At 40.9% G+C, this 19,604-nt stretch overlaps 2 protein-coding genes across 4 annotated transcripts in view; both read left to right on the forward strand.

Annotated features, from left to right (window-relative positions):
* The window catches only part of rab13 (RAB13, member RAS oncogene family), a 6,787-nt gene extending 1,266 nt beyond the window's left edge, over nt 1-5,521 (forward strand). The window contains exons 2-8 of the mRNA XM_005936102.3: nt 21-81; nt 1,174-1,234; nt 1,366-1,443; nt 3,123-3,212; nt 3,529-3,594; nt 3,720-3,770; nt 3,877-5,521. Coding sequence (XP_005936164.1) covers nt 21-81; nt 1,174-1,234; nt 1,366-1,443; nt 3,123-3,212; nt 3,529-3,594; nt 3,720-3,770; nt 3,877-3,948 — 479 coding nt within the window. The 3' untranslated portion in view covers nt 3,949-5,521. The remainder of the gene's footprint in view (nt 1-20; nt 82-1,173; nt 1,235-1,365; nt 1,444-3,122; nt 3,213-3,528; nt 3,595-3,719; nt 3,771-3,876) is intronic.
* A 1,525-nt stretch (nt 5,522-7,046) lies between these two features.
* On the forward strand, nt 7,047-18,888 carry fam189b (family with sequence similarity 189 member B). 3 transcript variants are annotated; one of them, XM_005936104.3, is made up of 15 exons: nt 7,047-7,582; nt 7,730-8,691; nt 8,786-8,842; nt 9,249-9,356; nt 9,491-9,604; nt 9,705-9,812; nt 10,727-10,887; nt 11,012-11,111; nt 11,190-11,262; nt 14,143-14,440; nt 14,537-14,874; nt 14,956-14,997; nt 16,436-16,611; nt 16,717-16,857; nt 16,945-18,888. In XM_005936104.3, exons 2-15 carry the CDS (start codon nt 8,458-8,460, stop codon nt 17,197-17,199), a joined length of 2,205 nt encoding a protein of 734 aa, XP_005936166.1. In that variant the 5' UTR covers nt 7,047-7,582; nt 7,730-8,457; the 3' UTR covers nt 17,200-18,888. The 3 variants fall into 3 exon arrangements, with proteins under 3 accessions (XP_005936166.1, XP_005936167.1, XP_005936165.1); XM_005936105.3 differs by having other exon boundaries at nt 7,047-7,552; XM_005936103.3 differs by having other exon boundaries at nt 7,047-8,691.
* Nucleotides 18,889-19,604: the final 716 nt, after the last annotated feature.

The raw sequence follows: 19,604 nt of genomic DNA on the forward strand, positions 1-19,604 counted from the left end.
CCCCCCTTCTTGTCTCCCAGGAATCGACTTTAAAGTAAAAACCATTGAAGTGGATGGAAAGAAAGTGAAACTGCAAGTCTGGTAAGAAGTGGCATGCGGTTGTTTGTCTGCAAACGGTTTGTGATATGGTGAGGCAGATAAACCCTGATTTGTTGAGTTATCTTTCTCTGCCCTCTGACTGCCTCCGGCTCGTTTTCCTGAGAGGAAGGAGGAACCTCCCTCTTCTTGTCCAAATCAGGATTTTATGACAGGGTTCATGTCCAAGTCCATCACACACGGCCACCACAGAGAGCTACTCCATGTCATTTAAGGGTGCTGCTAGAGAAGATATAGCAGCGTCAAATACCAGCACAGACAAAAACACGATTATTTTTTGTTGGTTTTTTGGTCAGATTTGGCCTGTTTTGATTCCTTCTTTCACATCAATATAAAGGAAGTATTTGAAATACAAACGTAAATGTGTTTAATCTTGCTATAAATTCCTTTTAATGCATGCAGGTAATCTGTCTACAATTACAGCAAAGAAACGTATGGATTTTTACAAAACAGTTGCTCAAAAATGATTTTTTTCCCCTCATTTTAGAGCCTAAACTCTCCTTTTCAGCAGCACCTACAGACACCAATCATTGCTGAGCGATTCTCTTTATTCTGCTGTTTTTCTTCTTGTTTTAAAGAGAGGTTTGCTCATATATAATTCAGAACCAAATTTATGGAAGTTTTTTTCTGAATACATGGTGAAAATAAACCTTTTATGACTGTTGACAGATCTTTCTGATTTATGGAGTACAAAAAATGAGAGATCCAAAATCCCCTCTATAAAAACCGTCGGCTCTGGGATGCCAGCAAAACACAAACAAGAACTTTGATCCTGGCTTCATCGAATGTTTACATTTCTCACCTGTAAAAGTTTGCAAAAAAGTTTACATTTATACATTTTGATATTAACACATAGTTTCAGAAAACCTGTGATGCAAAAAAAATATTCTTAGTGGAAGTATTTTAGTGGGAAAATGTATCTGTTAGTGCAAACTTACCCTGTAGCTTGTAGCCTGTAGTGTCTCACCTCAAATGAATCTTTCTGCATTCTGCTATACTCCAGGTTTTTTTCATATGATAGAAGTATTTTAAAGACTTTGCAGCACCTTTTTGATTCTAAGTGTGTGCTTTTTCTAGGGACACAGCAGGGCAGGAGAGATTCAAGACCATTACAACAGCCTACTACAGAGGAGCCATGGTGAGCGCAGTATGCCTCCAGGACAATCAGGCCTGGATAATCAGGCTGACATCACTGCCTCTTTGTGCTCAGTCTGCACCTTTGACTGACTCCGTAAATGCTCTCTCTCCTGTCTGTTCTCTGTTCATCAGGGCATCATCCTGGTGTACGACATCACTGACGAGAAGTCCTTTGAAAACATTCAGAACTGGATGAAGAGCATCAGAGAAGTAAGCCGGTTTTCTATTAGCCGTGACAAAGATAACTAGGAAAGACCAAGACTGCAAAGCTAATGAGTTTATCTGGTCAGTTCATTTAAATCAAAGAAGCAAAATTCCTGTATCTTCTACTGAGGAAACAGTAATCTCTACACCATTATGTATGTGGATTGTTCTCAGGATAACCTTCCTTGTTCATAAACCAGCATAAAACTATCCAGCATGGCCTCTTGTGCTCACTTTGTTAATGATGTTTTTCAACCAAAGTAAAACTTTTAGTTGATTAAGGACTGAAGAGGTTTTCTACTCACATGTTGGCTAGGTGTCACGCTGTGTGGGAGACCTCAGATAAATGTACAACTTTCTAAAGACCTGGCTAGCAGCTAGGAGCCACGCTAACAAGGGCATAACATGAAAGGAAAGTTACCGCTGTTGTCTCACAGCAAGAAGGTGCTTTGAACCTCCTGGTCGACTGGGACCTTTCTGTGTGGAGTTTACATCTTCTCCCTGTGGCTCCAGCTTTCTCCCACAGTCCACAGATTTCTGGTCCTTTGAAATAAGGTTGACCGATGGTTGTTAATTGGACATAGGTGTAGATTTGACCAAGCATGTGTATATGTGTTTTTGTTAGCCCCATGCTGGACCTCTGCCCACCCAGTGGCAGCTGGGGATAGGCACCGCACCCGGGAACTCTTAGTTGGATTTTTAATGTTGCTCAGATATTCAAGAAAAACTAAAGATAATGCAGGAAGCAAGATTATTAAAACTGAACTAAAACTAGATGTTAAAAAAATCAATTAACTAAAATAAAATAAAAACTAGACTTTTGAAACAAGCTAAAGCTAACAAATGATTTTGTGAACTTGAGTGTTACTTTGGTTAAAAAAAGATATAAAAACTTGCCTTGAGAGGCTTTGACAGATGTGTTTATTGACACTGGCATATGCCCTCCACACACAGGAATAATAACAAAGACTAAAAGTAAAACTGAAATGAATAGAAACTTTTCCATAAATAAAAAATGAACTGAAATGGGCAAACTGACTGAAACTAAACTGATTTAGAAGCAAAAACTCAAAATGAAATAAAAATAAAACCTAATGAGACTAATTACAAAACTATAAGAAGCTTTTTCAATAAGTGAATGCTGCCCATTTTAATATTCCAATTAAACAGACAATATGCAATATCTTTACATCAAGTAAAATTAAGAACATATTATAGCTATAAATGCATAACCAGTGTCATTGTTTACAGATATACATGGCACTTGCTTACCTTCTTCATTTTCTTTTTGTTTTTTTTAAACACTTTCATGTAAGCATCACAACTGAGCTGAACTGAAAATCGCTTTTATAGCTGTTTTCACAGCTGTTAAACATATGAATGATTCAGTCATATTTTCATAAAGCAACTGTTATGATTTCATGTATTTGTGGCCCGCAAGTTGTCAGCGACTCTGAGAGATTTGTTTTGCTTGTTTTGCCTGTAAACAAACTGTAGACGGCAGCACTGACGAACTGCGGAAAGATGGCAATGGAGCATTTCAGGGAAATGGTCTTGGTTTAAAGGGAGAAACCGCTCTGCTGACAAACAGCTGCTATTAGTGTCTCTGAGGTTTTTGCTCTCTGTGCTCTCTTTCACTTTGCTGAAGTCATTTTGATCAGTTAATCACATTCCCTCTTTCCCAGAATGCATCAGCTGGGGTCAGTCGGATGTTACTAGGTAATAAGTGTGACATTGAGACAAAGCGGAAAGTTTCCAAGGAGACAGGAGAAAAGGTAAGATGTCGCTTGCGTTTTTTTTACTTGTAATGAAACAGCAGAGGTGTAGGTTTACTTTGATGGTAGTTAAACTATCATCCAGGGTAAGATACACATGAGTAGATGGATTGAAAATTAATCATTTGTGGGGCTACTTTGCAAAGATTTCATTTTGAGAAAGAATATTGCATGGATTCCTCCCTGTTAAACTTTAGCAGACAGGAATGCTTGGGAAATGGTCAAAGTTGCTAAATTTACTCGAGATAAAACCCAGGAAGTGATTATTACCCATATCCTGTCCTCCTGTAACCATCTCTGTTCCTAATGTTAACAGCTGGCCAAAGATCACGGCATCAGGTTCTTTGAGACCAGTGCGAAGTCCAGCATTAATGTCGAGGAGGTGAGCAGTTTCTCCATACATTGAGCTTGTTTTATTATAGCCTTTTTGTTAATGTTTGTTGTGTGTTAATATGCAACAGACCTATATTTTCTCTCTTTCTGTGTTTCAATCTATCTGTCCTGCAGTCTTTTCTGGCTTTGGCACGAGACATACTACAACAATCCAGCAAGAAGCCAGTAAGTCAAAACACAAGATCAGGAATGCAGCGCTATAAAAAGTAATTTTGCATGCTCTACATACTGTATGACGGTAACGTAATTTTTTCGTCTGTTTGTTTGTCAGGGCCCCGGAGGTCAACAGGTGAAAATCACCAGCAGCACAGAGAAAAAATCCTCCAAGTGCGTTCTTCTCTAGACATGAGTTCACTAGTGTATGGAAGAAAGAACATAGAAACTTAGGCGCGCCTGTGTTGACAAGGAAAAATGTGGCAGGGTTTGCAAATATCAACGACAGAGAGGTGCTAAAGCTCTGTTAAACTACACTATACTCCCTTTATAAGTTCTTCCACAAGAATTCTGCTGTCTCCAAAATAATATATGGATAAAGCAGCCCCAGTTTTTCAGACTGAACATATCCTTTATGTGACATCTACTGCGATAAACATGATTCCACAAAAAGTTGGAGTCTGATTCCGAGACCTTTAAAAAAAAAAAAAAAAAAAAAAAGGTCCCCACCATGGCACACATTGCTGTCACTGAACCGTATATCTTTCTCGCTTACATTATCGCTCCTACAACAGCACACCAGCACTTAAAAGAACTGCAGCTGTCTCTTAATGCTACCATTTCATTCATTTCTAATGTGTGAGCATGTGCAGGAGTAGCTTTATGGAGCTCAGTTGGCCGTAAAACACTAATGTGGTCTGTTTTGATTCACTTGATGGACACAGGGTTTTATTTAGAGTTCAAGTGGTCATAAGCATCTGAGAAATTGAGGTTTAAATACTACAGGGGAATTCAAATTTATTAAAGAGGACCTATTATGCAAATTTCCAAATTCATATTTTTTAGTCTTGGTCTCTGCTAAAGTAGCTTTACATGATTCACACCTTTTTTTAATGTGTGACCTTTGTGCAGACCTTCCCTTGAAGCCACATTAGCTGCCCACTGCAAACAAAAGACTTGAACCGCAGGTTGGTGGGGCTACTGTGCTTACAGAGATATCTGTGTCCAAGTCAACCACATAAGGAATATGTGGGCTCTGACATGTATAAAACTGAGTTTTTGGCTCACATGAATTGCAAAAACAGTGACCTCATTATTATAAGTTTTGGCATTAGCACAGTGGCATATGCATAACAAAAAGGAAAAGCATGATAGGTCTGCTTTAAGTTCTAAAGGATAAAATGACCAGAATTGTTAGAGCGAAGGTAAAACATGACGTACACATTAATGATGAAACAAGTTGGTCGCTGGACTTGAATGTGAAACAAGTTCTGTGTAAAACAACGCCTTGTTTTAATAGATGAATGGATTGAGAATGTGGATATAGATATTAGATATGGACAGTGATAAGTGCAATATGAGAAGATGAGTGGAGAGATGGGAGAAAAAAAGATGGATTAAGCAAGTGAATGGGCAGGATGTAAAAGCCTAGGAAGCAGCAGCGTGTTCATGTGTCCCTCATAGCGAATTGATTTAGTGGGTCTTGCCTTTTATCTGAAGTGCCTGGGAAAGCTCTTACTAAACGCTACCACATATTAGCGACATCTGACATGGCAGCCTCTCTGTTCAGGCAGTTTGATGATCGTTCAAAATAACCGATTGCAGGTCTTCATCTGATTCTGACAGATCTTTTTTTTCTCTACACACACGCTCTAAATTTCTGTTTTCTTTTGTAATTTCCTCCACATTGTTAGTTTTCTTACACCTGCCAGATTGTATGCATGACCTGACGCTTGATGAATAAAATTGCAAAACTATAAATATATTGTTTGTTGTATTTTTTTTAAGTTCCTGTTGGTACAGTGATGCAATAGTTTTTCTTTCCTAGTTTAGCATTGTCATAAATGTTATTCTCTGTATTCACATTTGCCTTAAGGGGCTTTACAGTTTGTACAGCATCCAACATCCTCTATCTTTAGATTCTCAATCTCGATAAGGGAAAAGCTCCCCTCAGAGTCCATTTAAAGGGAAAAAATGAAGGAAACCTCAGGAACAGACCAGTGACCCCAGATATGTGAAATAGTGAAATGACAGCTGCACAATTTCAATACTGAAAATCATAATGTTATCAATTAGGAAAAATATGGATACAGTGTTGTATTGTGAAAGACTTAGCTAGGCAGAACATCTTTTTTTCTTTAATTAAATACCTTAAATGACATCAATTAAGCGATGTTAAACTCTGTGTCCTAGTCCATAGACTTCATAGAAAAGAGGGACATAGGTTATAAAACTGTGTTGTTGGGGGGTTTTGTTTTGTTTTGAAAATTCTTCAGTGTGAAAGCAATTTCATGATATTCAACAAGTAAGTGGTGGCTTTAATTTTTCAAAAGCACATTTTAAAGCATTCTTTAAAATTGGGGGACTTAATTTATTTATTTATTTTAGGGTTTTTTTTGGGGGGGCGGGGGGGGCATTGTCTGACATGCCTGAGTGGGGGGGCTTTTATTTTGGAAATTTCAAATGCATTTAAGCCATAGTGAGTATAAAAGATGCACATAGCTACCATAACATCACCCACTGGTTTGTGAAGCCTTGAGATTTGCTATCACCATCTTGGTTTCCAAAAGAAAAAGAAAAATGATGCGATGTGATGACTGACTGTGAAACTGTGCTCATTGGCTAAGGACTTGAGATTAAGAAATTGTTTGCCAATGAGCTGTGGTTTCACACCACAGATTTATTTTGAGACATAATATGACAACGATTTACAAAATACACTCATTAAAAATTATTATTATTCAATACGACCCCACATGAGTGGCCAAGCCTTTAAACTCAGCAGGAAACTGTTGGCAGAGTTCAAGTTAGAAAGCAGTTTTGTGACTTCTATAGAACTGGAAGTGTTTTTGAAAGTTATCACCTTCTCAGAGTATTCAACACTTCCACATTGGCTTTGTTTTTCCGACCTGGAAGATATATCCATCTTTTATTTTGTCTGTGGTTAAAGCATACTGGACATTCCACACACAAAAAAATTAGGGCTTTTACTGTGAAAATCTATCATCCAAGTATAATTGTAACGTCCTGTAAGTCCCGTAGTATTTATTTTGAGAATCTGACACCGAGATCTGTTAGTCACTATGAGGGTCTTTGAACGAACAAGAAACATTACATATGATAGACACATCGCTGGTTGTTTTAGACGAGCCACCTACAGGACACACATTCTCACTACAAAGAATCTCTGCTACCGTCTATTTCTCTTTCTTCTTTCTTTCTTTTTTAACTCTCCTGCCAACAGCAACAGCAACTGCTTCGGGTTTTTGTGTGTGTTGTTGTTGTTGTTTTAATCGTCGCTGCAGCAGTAAAAGCTGGATCCTGTCGCTAGGCAACCACCCCTCCTTCCCAGCATCAGCACCAGGACTGTGTTAACGCTCTCTGCCGCATCACTGAGTTGGCTGCACGTTCTGCGTGCCTTGTCATCACGTATAGGGCAGGTTGTGGTTTGCAAACACGATCCGTTCCTCTGCCAGAGTCACAGCTCGACTTGGAAACAGAGGAAGAGATGCGAGGGCAGCAGAGGGGAGGGGCGAGCAAACACGATAATGAAAGATAAACTTAAGTTGCTGTGCTATGAGGGGGCACGGGAAGGCTAAGCGGCTGTATTGGTGTGATGTCTGGTGAAAGGCTGTGAGGTAAACGTCGGGGGTACATACACACATTCACAAACACACGGGCTGAACGGGATGCCCGCGTGACTGCAGGGAGGAAAGAGGCGGCGGAGGAGGAAGAACAAGAGGAGGAGGAGGGGGGTCTAGGTGCTTGTGTGGACCGCCGCAAAAACCTCCGAGGTGGAGTTAACAAAGATAGATAGTCTGCTGGTAAATATTCCAGCCTGGCTGCTATCTTGGTGCAGTTTGAAAATCGATGGAACATTTATTTCCTGTTCATGCCGGGATAGCTAATTAGTCTTAGGGTGATCTTAGGGTTTTGATCTCCTCGCCGTCTTTTTTTCTCTTCCGTGACAGGATAAGGAGCTGATAAAAAGGTCGCGGGAGGGGAGCGCACATGTTCAGATGATGTTCCTCAAGACTGGACGCACGGACTGACCCCCACATGCCGCCTCTGCTGGGAGTAAAACTACAAGCGAACAGCTGCTATCTCTGAGATGCTTTAGAATTTGCGGCCTGCTCGGGTCTCCAGTTACCGCAATGCCACGGGCTAGAGGAGGGAGAGAGGGACGAGAGGAGGTGGAGAGGAGGAAGCAGCAAAAAGCAAATGAGTAATAATAGCAATAATGTGAAGATTTAAAAGGAAAACGAATTGCCCAGTTTGCCTGTTAGCGTTATAATCAAAGAATGGCTGGGCAGCAGAATGGCGTAGACTGTACTATATAAGCTACATTGGCTTCTGAACTGAGTGGGGTGAAAGAGACGCTGTGTGGACTTAAAAGTATAAAAGCTGAAACGTCAGATGAGGTGAGTATGGTGCCTGCGACTGTGTGGTAGCAGCTCATTTTTTCAACTTTCTGCTGACAAAGTTATTGGACTCACTGGCTGGACTACAGTGTGCACCATGGGACATTGCGCAGAACCTGCCAGTGGAGAATTTGGTGCATAACTGTGACAGAGCAGAGCTCTGAAGCCAGCATTTATGTCTCTCTCTCTCCTGCTCTCCTGTGCTTCTGCCCACACAACTTGTCTTATGAACCCGCTGTAAGCGTAAAACCTTTCCCTGCCTCCTCCACAAGCCAAACATGCCTTCACCTTCAGACTCTAGCAGCGTGGCTTCAGCCTCTGGGTCCCGGGGTTGGTCAGACAGCCGCAGGGGCATGTCTGGCCGGGGGCCTAGTGGAGCCCGACTGCTCCTTTACCTGGGGCTCTGCCACCTGGGCTTGGGAGCAATGGTCCTGGCCTTCTCTTTCACCAGCATGGCCTTCACCACCACTCCCCGCGTAAGGCAGTCCTGTCCATTCTGGGCTGGTTTCTTTGTAAGTGTAACTCGTACTGAAAACAAACAACATTTAGAGTATGTTACAGCAGATATACTAAAGGAGGTATGGTGCACATGCTTTTTGTTTCCAGGTGGTGGCATCGGGGATTGTTGGAATAATCTCATGGAGGAGACCTCTGACGCTGGTGGTATGTGTAGCACATTGCATCAAATCTTTCTGAGAATTTCAAACTTTTCATCCTTTTTGGCATAAAAGTGGGAGTTTAAAATGTGCATTCTTACATAACTGATAATTGAGGGTCTTTGTACTGGGGTGTTTTGTCACTATGTGGTTTAAACAATTCTATATCTGCATGAAAAAATCTATCATATTTTATATTTTGATTACACTGTGCACATGAAGTAAAACACTTAGCAGGCTTAAGATTTCAGTGCATTCAGGACAGAAAACAGGACCAGGATCTAAAACAGGCACTTTCATTGAACATGTTCTTTACTCTGGTTGAAAGCATCTTGAACCATGAGATATCCTGCTGTGGTCTTTGGTTGAATGCCACGCTCTAACTCAAACGTCATCTCTGTGTATCTCCACAGGTGTCACTGTTTATGCTGCTGTCTGCAGTGTGTGTGATACTCAGTCTAGCTGGCTCAATGCTGTCCTGTCAGAATGCACAGATGGTCAAGTCCATGCTCACCTGCCAGGTACAGTGAGCAATATTATGCAAGCTTCGTCTTCTACCTTCATGCTTAGATGCATGGAAAACGTGACAGGAATAGCTGCAAATATCCAGTTTTGGTCTACCGATTAGTGCTTTACACCAATCCAATGTGTTTAGGTGGAAAATGGTCTGTGTGTGTGCTGTGCACGCACAGACCCCTGCTCCACAGATGAGGAAAAGCTGGTCCTCAACCAGGATAATGGGTGCCACTCAGTCAGAAAACAGCTGAAGGTAGGTAGAATATTTTTTGACCACACTGGAAATCCATTTTCCACATAAAAAATTACACAAACTAAGATTTTGTTTTCTTTTGAATGCATCGTCTCTACAGGACCTTTTGTTCAGTGCGTGTGGTCTCAGCATTCTCTCCACCATCATTTGTACCCTGTCCACCGTGACCTGCAGTATCCACATATTCTCCCTGGACCTCCTGCACCTGGTAAGAACAGATTCAGCACATTTTACATTTAAAATGTGGACCCTGCAAATGTGCTGGACTGCTGCCTTAAGAGATTAGAAAATATATAGTGCTGTGAAGAAGCATTTGCTCCCTTCCTGATTTCTTTTCTTGCATATTTGGCACACTTACCTGTTTCTGATTTTGAAAAATGTTTAAACATTTAGATAAAGATAACTCAAACAAATACAAAATTCAGTTTTTAAATGATTTATTAAAGGAATAAAACGTCCAAACCCACCTGGCCCTCTGTGAAAAAGTAATTGCCTGAAACCTAATAACTGGTTGTGCCACCATTGGCAGCAAGAACCGCAATCAACCGTTTGCAGTAATAGGCAATGAGTTTTTCAAACTCGCCATCAGACCCAACTGTTCTTTGCAGAAATGTTTTAATTCACCCACACTGGAGGTTTTTCCAGCATGCACAGCCTGTTTAAGATAATCGCAATCGGATTTAAGTCTCCAAAACCTTAATTTTGTCATTCAAAGATGGACATTAAGGTGTGTTTTGGATCATTGTGCTCCTGCATAAGCCAAGTGTGATTGAGTTTCAGGGCATGAAATGATGGTTGGACATTGTCCTTCAGGATTTTCTGATAGAGAGCAGAGTTCATAGTTCATTCAGCTAAGGCAAGTCGTCCAAATACTGCAGCAAATTTTTCACGTAGGGCAGGTAGGTTTGCATATTTTTTTCCCTTAATAACAGAATTCATCCTTTAAAAACTACATTTTGTATTTACTCAGGTTATCTTTGTCTAATTTTAAAATTTGTTTGCTGATCTGAAACATGTAAGTGTGACAAATATGCCAAAAAATAAGAGATCAGAAAGATAGAAGATACTTTTTCACAACACTGTATCTTTTAAAGATGTACCCAATTTTTTATTCCTGCCCAGCTGGCCCCACATCGCTCTCGGTCCGTCAACCCAGAATGCACCACTCCTCAGGATGCCTTCCTGACCAACATCATGGACTTTGAGGAGTTTGTTCCACCCATCCCTCCACCCCCCTACTATCCTCCTGAGTACACCTGCAGCTCTGAGACAGATGCTCAGAGGTACTAAACATGCACTTAAAATGCATCAATATCACTTGTGTTCGACATTTAGTAGCCATTCACTTACATGATTAGGCTACATTTTGTAAAACCAAATGATTGATATTTTTGAATCCACATTTAGCATCACCTATAATGGCTCCATGGAGAGCCCCGTTCCCCTCTACCCCACTGACTGCCCTCCTCCTTACGAAGCTGTGATGGGACAGAGAGCTGCCAGCCAGGTAAGTATGTGTGTACTTGTATGTGTTTGTGTGATGGACTTAGTGAGAAGCTGATCTTTGTCTTTTGTGACTATCAAGGCCACAGTGTTTGACCCCCACGGCACTGAGCTGTCTGGAGAGAGAGGAACTTCCACCGCCTTCAGTGGAGAAGGTTAGCTAATGGAATATATGTTTTAAGGAGCCATTTGCATTTGGAATATTAAAAAACAACTATTATTAGAAAATTATTAGAAAAAGTTACTAAAAATCAACATAATTATCATTTTAAAAACTAGTTCCAAACTTGAAGGGGTACTTCACTCCCAAACCAAATATACAGATTTTTATTTAGCCTTGTGTAGGCGAAGAGGGTGGGGGACGGTAACAATTGGATCCAGGTTGAAATGAAAAGAACGGCAGGCAGAGGTATTGAACACAAAATAAATCTTTATTATAATCAATTAACTCAATATTCATATAAACAGTAACAACAAAAAGAGACAGCAACGCTGCTTTAATGATAAATCAGACAGTCCAACCCAAAGAGATGGTGACCACTTCAACAAAGAAAACAACTATAAGGCTTCAACAGAAAAAGACAGCAACGCTGGTATTAGCAATTACTAGGCAGGCCAAACAAAATAATGGAGGCCACCGACACTTAAGGAAAACCACTGTTCAGTTAAGAGCTACTCACAAAGAGCCACACACAGTGGGGCTGGTCACACACCGCAGGCCTTTTCCACACCTAGACCAGTATCACACACTGACCAGTATCACACACTGACCAGTATCACACACTGACCAGTATCACACACTGACCAGTATCACACACTGACCAGTATCACACACTGACCAGCACAGAGGGGGAAAACCACCAGAAGTCTCTCCCACATCCACACTGCTCTCCTCCAGCTTATATCACCTCTGAGGGTAATTGGTGGTCAACAAGGGCAAATGAGCAGCAGGTGTGTCCTAAAGGAGAAGGCAGGGACAGAGAGAGACAAGGGGAGGGGCAAGAAAGAAGGAGGAGGAAAGGGAGAGGACAACACCACGCCCACACACTCCCACGTCCTCACAGGATGTAACACCTTGCTTACATGATTGTAAAAAGACCAAAACATTAATACACATATTTTAATTAAAGCAGTTTTCAAGCCATACAAGATAGCATTTTAATATAGGTGTTACTAATAATATTAATAATACTCTGTTCTAAACAGGTACACAAACAGATGATTTAGGTACACCAGTGTTAACCTGCTATTAAAAAATATGACTGGTGTGAACTCTGTCTATCTTTTTCTTCTTTTGTTCGTCATAATGTCAGAAATGGGACAGTACTGTTGTTATGACATTACATAATTTTTGGGTTGTTTTTTTCTTTTCTTCCATTTTTTGTTCCTTTGTGCACTGCAAGCCAAGTGCCATCTAGTGCAATTCAACAGAAAGGTCGACATCTCTACAGCCACAAGATGGACAGATACTTTTTTTAAACTACATGCTAGAGTAAAGAAAGAAATAAAAATAAAAATAAAGTGTGGTTAATTTTATATTGGATTAAATACAAGTGTTAAACCTCATCTGCCAGTGACGTTTTTCAAATGTCAGCAATGTACTAAAATCAGTATTCACTGACAGTAAATATATTGAATTAATCAGATCTATATTTCAAATTAAGACAAACTGAAAATGAAACATAAAGCAGTGTGTAAAAGTCTTGCACCACCTCTCATTTCTTTATATTTTGCTCCAAGGAGCCACATATTGTCTCTTTTTTTTCAGTGATCATAAGGAATATTTCTCCAGGCTTTCTGAAGTTCTTGCAAAGTGTTTATTTGAGGATTGGTTCCTTTGCCACTTATTTTCAGTCCCGTTTCTACCTGACCATTTTCAGATTAATGTTTATTTATGGGGTTAGGGTTAAGGTTATGCTTATCATGCCTCTTAAGACTGACCATTCAGGCATGAAAAGCCTCCTAATTCAAGGGATGAACTAGTGTTGTATCTGCACATAACAGAGAACTTAACAAAGAATCCATTTTTAACTGTGTCTTTAGACACTTTGTTATTAACAGCCTGACACAAAAAAACTGATCATTTGTTCACACAATATTTTTCCACCAACAAGGTGATTCCCAAAGAGAAGTGAAGCCTCATCAGAAATGGTCTCAGTGGAAGTCTGGCTGTCAAGAAGTCATTGTTAAGCAAGGGAAACAGGGACAAAAGGCTGAGGTATGCCAAGTTACACAAGAACTGGACAGAAAATCAGTGGCATTAGGTCTTATTGAGTGATGAATCCAAATGTGAAGTCGTTGGTTCAAATCATCAATAATATGTACAGAGGAAGTTGGGTACAATGATCTACAGCTGCCTGTAAATTATGGTTGAAGCTCTGCAATGGTTTGGGGCTGCAGTTCAGCCACAGGTGTTGGTGATCTTCCCAAAACTAATGAAAATATGATCACACAGAAGTACCCTAGAATTTTGATCCACCATGCAACACCAACTGGAAACTTCTGATTGGTAACGGCTCATTCTCCAGCATGACAATGATCTCAAACACACTGCCAATGGAGTGAAACCACACCTGGATAGAAAAACACACAAGGGAACACTCAATTGCAGGCTGACCTCCTCAGAGCCCAGAACTCAACATTATTGAAGCAGTTTGGGATCATCTCGACAGTAAATGGATCAAAAGGCAGCCAACAGCCAAAGAAGAGCTTTGAATGTCCCTCAAAAATCCTAGAACTATTCCTGAACACTACTTAAATAAATGCCAAGAAAGCTCGCGTAAAAAGATTTCAGGCTATGTTGAAGAAGTAAGGTGGTCATATCAAATTTTCGCTTTCAAGCTCATTAAAACTCCACAAACTCTGTGCAGTGTTGTACAACAGAAAACAAAAAAAGCATTAAGTCATAATTTTTACTGACAATATTATTGCTGAGGTATAGTAAGGAGTTTTCTTAGATTACTTAAAAAGTCCTATAAATGAAATCAAAATGTAACATTTTCCCTACATAATAAAGGATTACCTTTTTTTCTTAGTGTCTATGGACAGTGGATCTCTGTTAATGTCAGAGATTGTGGACATCCCTGATGATTCCTCCCCCTCTGAGGACTCCTGCCTCTTGGAGGTTGGGCTGAGAAACCAAGGGGAGAGGCGTAACAGGAACGCTAGTGAGGGTGGAGACGGAGGAGATGGTAGGGAGTATATCAACTTAGGTGGCCCACCATGTCAAACACCAGAGAGTCCTCTGGCAGGAGGGCCGAGATCCAGGCGATTCCTCAGAGGAGAGCGGTCCAACTCCTGCTCCTCACCCAGCACAGCCACCACCACATACAGGTGAGTGCAAACGTCTGATGCCGGGTTAAAATCAGAAGTTGAAACTGCAAACACATGCCAACATATGTTTTGACATTTTCCGGTTTTGTCATCCAGGTCTCCAGTGTTGCGGCGCCAGACCATCCTGGCTAGTAGCTGTTCCCAGCTGGAAGCAGTAGGGAGTTGCACCTCTCAACACCAATCCTCGATCCCAGAGATTCGAGTTCGCCCCTCCACCCCTTCAGTCCAAGGAGCCATCCCAGCCTCTTCTGCTCCCCTTACCTCATCCTCCTCTGCTACCAGTGAGCAACCCCATCTGCACCAACCCCTGTATCTTCACCGGAGAGCTGGGAAGAATGAAAGAGATGGAGAGAATGTACAAAAAGACCGGGAAGGCTTCCTACGCCTTGTGAGGTCACACAGTGAGCCAGGTCTGGGCTCCTCAACTGAGAGAGGTAAGTCAGACACCAACGTAAACACATGTCTTAAACTAGCTTTATAGATCCCATAACCTGTCTGAACTTACATTTCTCTAGTTGACTTTGGCTCTGGAAGCAGCAAGGCATCTATAGACACAGGTAAGAGCTCACTCCTATGGACCTTAAAGATGAGATAAACGTTATCAGGCAGTGTGATGTACAAATGTTCTTAGTTAAAGAGCTGAACCTTTGCTGCATTTCATCACCACCTCTGTCATCCTTTCTTCCTCTTTACTTGAGATTGTCTAATTAGAAGGAGAAACCCCAAAAGAGATCATGTCTCAGTTGTTTTGATCAGACATAGCTCAGCTCATTTACCGCTAATTGCCCTCATTCATCAAAGCCTCTTAGCAACGACTGGAAACGTACGCTTCAGAGGAGACATGGAGATCTAGCCCCATGTGCACGTGATTTATGAAACTTTTCCAGAACATCAAAATTAGCAGTGATTTGATTACATATTGATAAATGACATCACTTTGTGGAAACAGTAATGTGCCTTCTTATCTGCATTTTCTTTTTCAAATGACAGACCCCAATGGATGGATGCTCAAGCAGCAAAGTCATGGATACAGTACGTCATGGAAAAATGCAATAATCCATGATTATCCATGATACAGGCCTTAATGTCACTATCACAGGCATAAGATTTTAGGTAGCCTAATTTATTATGGGAGATTATTCCATCAGACACACTAAATAGTATGCTCTTTACTGTCTAGTCAGGGGGACAGTCTGGTACATTCTGTAATACCATGCAGCACTTCCTACAGTCTATATACACTATACCTCTTTGAATCATCAGCAGCAATATTTGTGTTTTTGCAGCTGTTTCATCTGCTTTTTTTATGCAGCAAAAGTCAGAATGTTTGTAATTTAGCTGTTAAATTTCAGCTATGTCTACCTGTATGTTGTTTCCCTCACTTCCAACCTTTCTAAGTATATGTTAAGGTTGTTTTTCACCATTTTGTTTTTCTATCAGCTCAGGACTTTTTGGTTTGCAATTTTGTCTTGGACTCTGCCTACATCTTTATTTATATAGATTATACAGCAAGAATAAAAATATCAACACATATTGTACTGTACTGTGGAGGGATCTACAGTTTTCCTGTGGCATCTCGCCAATCAGACTGCAACTACTATATACTGCTGCAGTCACATTTTTTTCTGTCTGCTGGTTGGGTGAAATTAGCTGAATGTCTAGAGTGAACAGAGATCCATATTTTAAATCAAGTAAATGGGCCTGCCCCTGGCAACTTTTCTAAGGTGTACCTTGCCTTTTGCCCTATGACAGCTGGGATTGGATGGGAGGATGGATAGATAGATAATTTATTCATACTTAGCCCCCTGCAGATCAGCATTATGCAAGTTGCTATAATGGTCTGCACAGCTCTGTGCCTGTGTCTGTTTTTTAAGGATATTTTTGACTTGGCATTGGGCTTGTTTTGTCACACAGACCTGGAAACTCTGCTGCTGGATCAGCTAAAAGGATATTATAGCTCTGCATGTAACATTTTCTTTTTCTTCTTATGCAAAGGCCCATCCTCTGAAGCGTGTCTGTTGCCCCGCACTTCTGTGCCTCCGGTTGCTGCTCTGCCCAGAAAAGGCAGCATCAAATTAGCAGCCACGGGGGTGCAGGTCCCCTCCAAACCTGCACCCACTTCACCGTTACGTTTACCTAAAGACTGCCACCGTTCTCTCGGAGACCTTAAGGCAAGTCAAAAAAAATTCTTGAAGGAAGTTACAGGAGCAGTAAGGTGGCAAATATGAACGGCTGTGCAGTCTGCTCATTCTCTGATCTCCTCGTGTTTCCGTCAGGTCACTCGGGTTCTGGTGGCTCGCTTCTTGCAGCGCTCCAAACGTAACCTGGCACCCCCATCTGAGCATGCTGGCAGCGCAGGGCAGGGACCTAAGAGAAGGAGTGGAGCTGAGGGTGCCAACCACTTGCCCTTGGAGCAGGTATAAAAAGAAGTCCTGATTACGCTGTTATGTCACTTTGCAGCAAACCTTCTGCCCTTTCTCACAACTTCATAAAAATATCTTCAGGTGTTGCGAACGCCTTGGAGCACAAGCCGCGGACAAGCCAACCATCATTCCCATCATCCTCATCGACGCGGACATCACCATTCCCACAGTGACAGTCGTCACAACCGACACTACAGCAGCCGGGCGCCTGAAGGGATCCACCTGCGCAGCTGTGGAGATTTAAGCTTCTCCTCCTCAGCATCACTGCGTCGACTAGTGACACCTCATGCACCACATGGGTCATCGGGAACTCTCTACTCAGAGTCTGCACTGTGAAAAGAAGAGGAGAGTGAAGGAGGGGTGGAGGAGGAAAATAGGTGGAACGCAAGATGACAAGGCTGTAGGGGGAAATAGCTAGAAGCCTATTGAGATATTATTCCCTCCTTTGTCTCTTATTCACTTCCGTTTCTTGGAGCAAGCTGTGCAAATGGCCTTACTTAGTGGTGCTCTTTATCATGTGAACAACATCTTAGAGCTCCCTCACAGATCAACAGCAGTGCAGTGCTCTGTAGATGTTTATTTCTGATGGGCTCTCTTTAGAGAACCTATTGGCCAAGATCAACCTACCAGAAGCATCTTTTCTGCCACACCAATGAGCTCCTAACTCTGACTGGAAATGGAACTCAACTAGCATTCAGATTTACTTACACTTACTTTTAATCTCAGTCTGTTACACAATGGGTTGCAATATGCATCTGGCCCTTTTGTACATTGCTATTCATTCACGGGATCGCTCAGGTGAAGTGATCAAGGAAAGCTCTTACTTTGTCTTCCATTGATTAAACAAAATGCATCATCATATAGTCAGCTGAGTACAATGTAAGATAAACAGACAACACATGAGAAATGCTTTCACATTACTGAGTTGCTAATTTTGTGTTTTTCTAATTCAGTCACACTTTTTCCACCTACACGATGGCAGCCAGCATTCAGACACTGACATTAGTGCACGCCACAGACACAGGCTCAGCCTGTGAAATGTACTCTCTGTGGGTGGCCCCTGGACACGGTCATTTCGTTTGCCCGTGCGCATGTTTTGCTACAACCGGCGATACAGCAGAAACCTTGTGCATTGAATCCTGACTGTCTGTGTAATTAAGTAACATGTCCTTCAGAATGTCTTTATCTGCATGTTTTGACTATGCTTCCTTTTTTTTCCTCCCCTTGCACCCAAGACCTGTGATAGTCGGCAGTTACAATGTATTTGTTTTAATAGCTAGCTCTAAGGACAAGGATCTGCAGCGCTCCCACGGGCTCCAAACATGCCTCTGTATCCAATTTGATTTTAATCGAGTTTCAATATGTGACACTGGCTAAAGCAGCTTGATCCTGTAAGATAAATAGGTGTAACTTGTACTCCGATGATATGAAGAGTCTCTCGCAGTAAATGTACAGATAAATTGATTAAGTGGTCAGGCTTCACAAAATGTGTTAGCACATGTCCCTGTGGACTCTACGGGTTGCTGGGGGTTAGTTGAACGACAAAACAAAAAGAAAATCTTCCAGATACTCTCATGACAGGGAATTTATGATGGGTCTGGCAGCTCTGGGTACTGAATTTTGAAGTGTAATAATATATTTGTATCAGATTGGATTTCTTTTTTTCTTTAGAAAGACTTTCTGGTGTGCTCACCAAGTGATGATACTGAATACGTATCAGTAAAGGCACATTTTGGATACACTCATACGTATGTAACTAAGTTTAAAGATTTACACACATACACACTTACAGGCACATGCATACACCTATAAAGGCACTGAGCTGTGTTTCTACCTCCTGTCTTGCATAAAACATAATTTATTTCAAGAAATGTATATCTGTATTGCAGGCTTAACAGGACAGAGCCTTGAGATCTGAACAATAAATGTAATCTAAGTATGACACCTATTCCAGATTTTAAATGCAGTGTCAATGTATTTCATGAAATGAAATAAATGATAGACAAAATGCAGTGTTGTGCAAAAGTCTTCAGCAACTCCTCATTTATTTAGATTTTGCTAGTAAACTGTAAAGTAGCTTCAGTGTTTTATTGAAATATATGCAAACATAAATGGAAATACAGTGTATAAGGTCAATTTTAAGCAGCTATTATTTAGCTAATATTAAATATACAACAGAGCCAGAACTCTCTTAGGCAAGATTTCTTATAATTTCTTATGTAGTCTTGAAGGATTGTTGTCCATGCTTCTAGAAGGACAATCAAATCTTTTCTTTGGGTGTTGGCTGCTTTTTCATTTAATTCTCTATCAACATAAAGCCACGGCTCTGAGGAGGCCAGTCCATGACTAATCATGTGTGTGTTTTTTTATCCAGGTATGCTTGTAATGCATTGGCAGTGTATTTGGTTTCACTGTCGTGCTGAAAAAAATAAGTTTTTAACCAAATCAGATACTTTCCAAATGGTATTGAATGTTGGATCAAAAGACCTGTTTTCCAGATTCAGCTTAAGAAATAAGAACAAATTGTGTTATTTTCCAAGAGACTGCAAGTAACAAAGAGCCTCAAGATACAATTTAAAACTGTTTCTTTGCCAAGTTGTCTGGTATGTGTAGACACAACATTGGTTCATCTCATGCGTTAGGTGCATTTTTATGCTTGAATCCGGTCAGATTAAATTGGATTAACAAACAATAAAATAAAGTAATATTTATAATAATAATAATCTCAAAATGGCAAGATA

This window comes from Haplochromis burtoni, unplaced genomic scaffold, assembly GCF_018398535.1.
Source record: "Haplochromis burtoni strain Fernald_Lab_line unplaced genomic scaffold, NCSU_Asbu1 Contig_204, whole genome shotgun sequence".
NCBI classification, from domain to species: Eukaryota; Metazoa; Chordata; class Actinopteri; order Cichliformes; family Cichlidae; genus Haplochromis; species Haplochromis burtoni.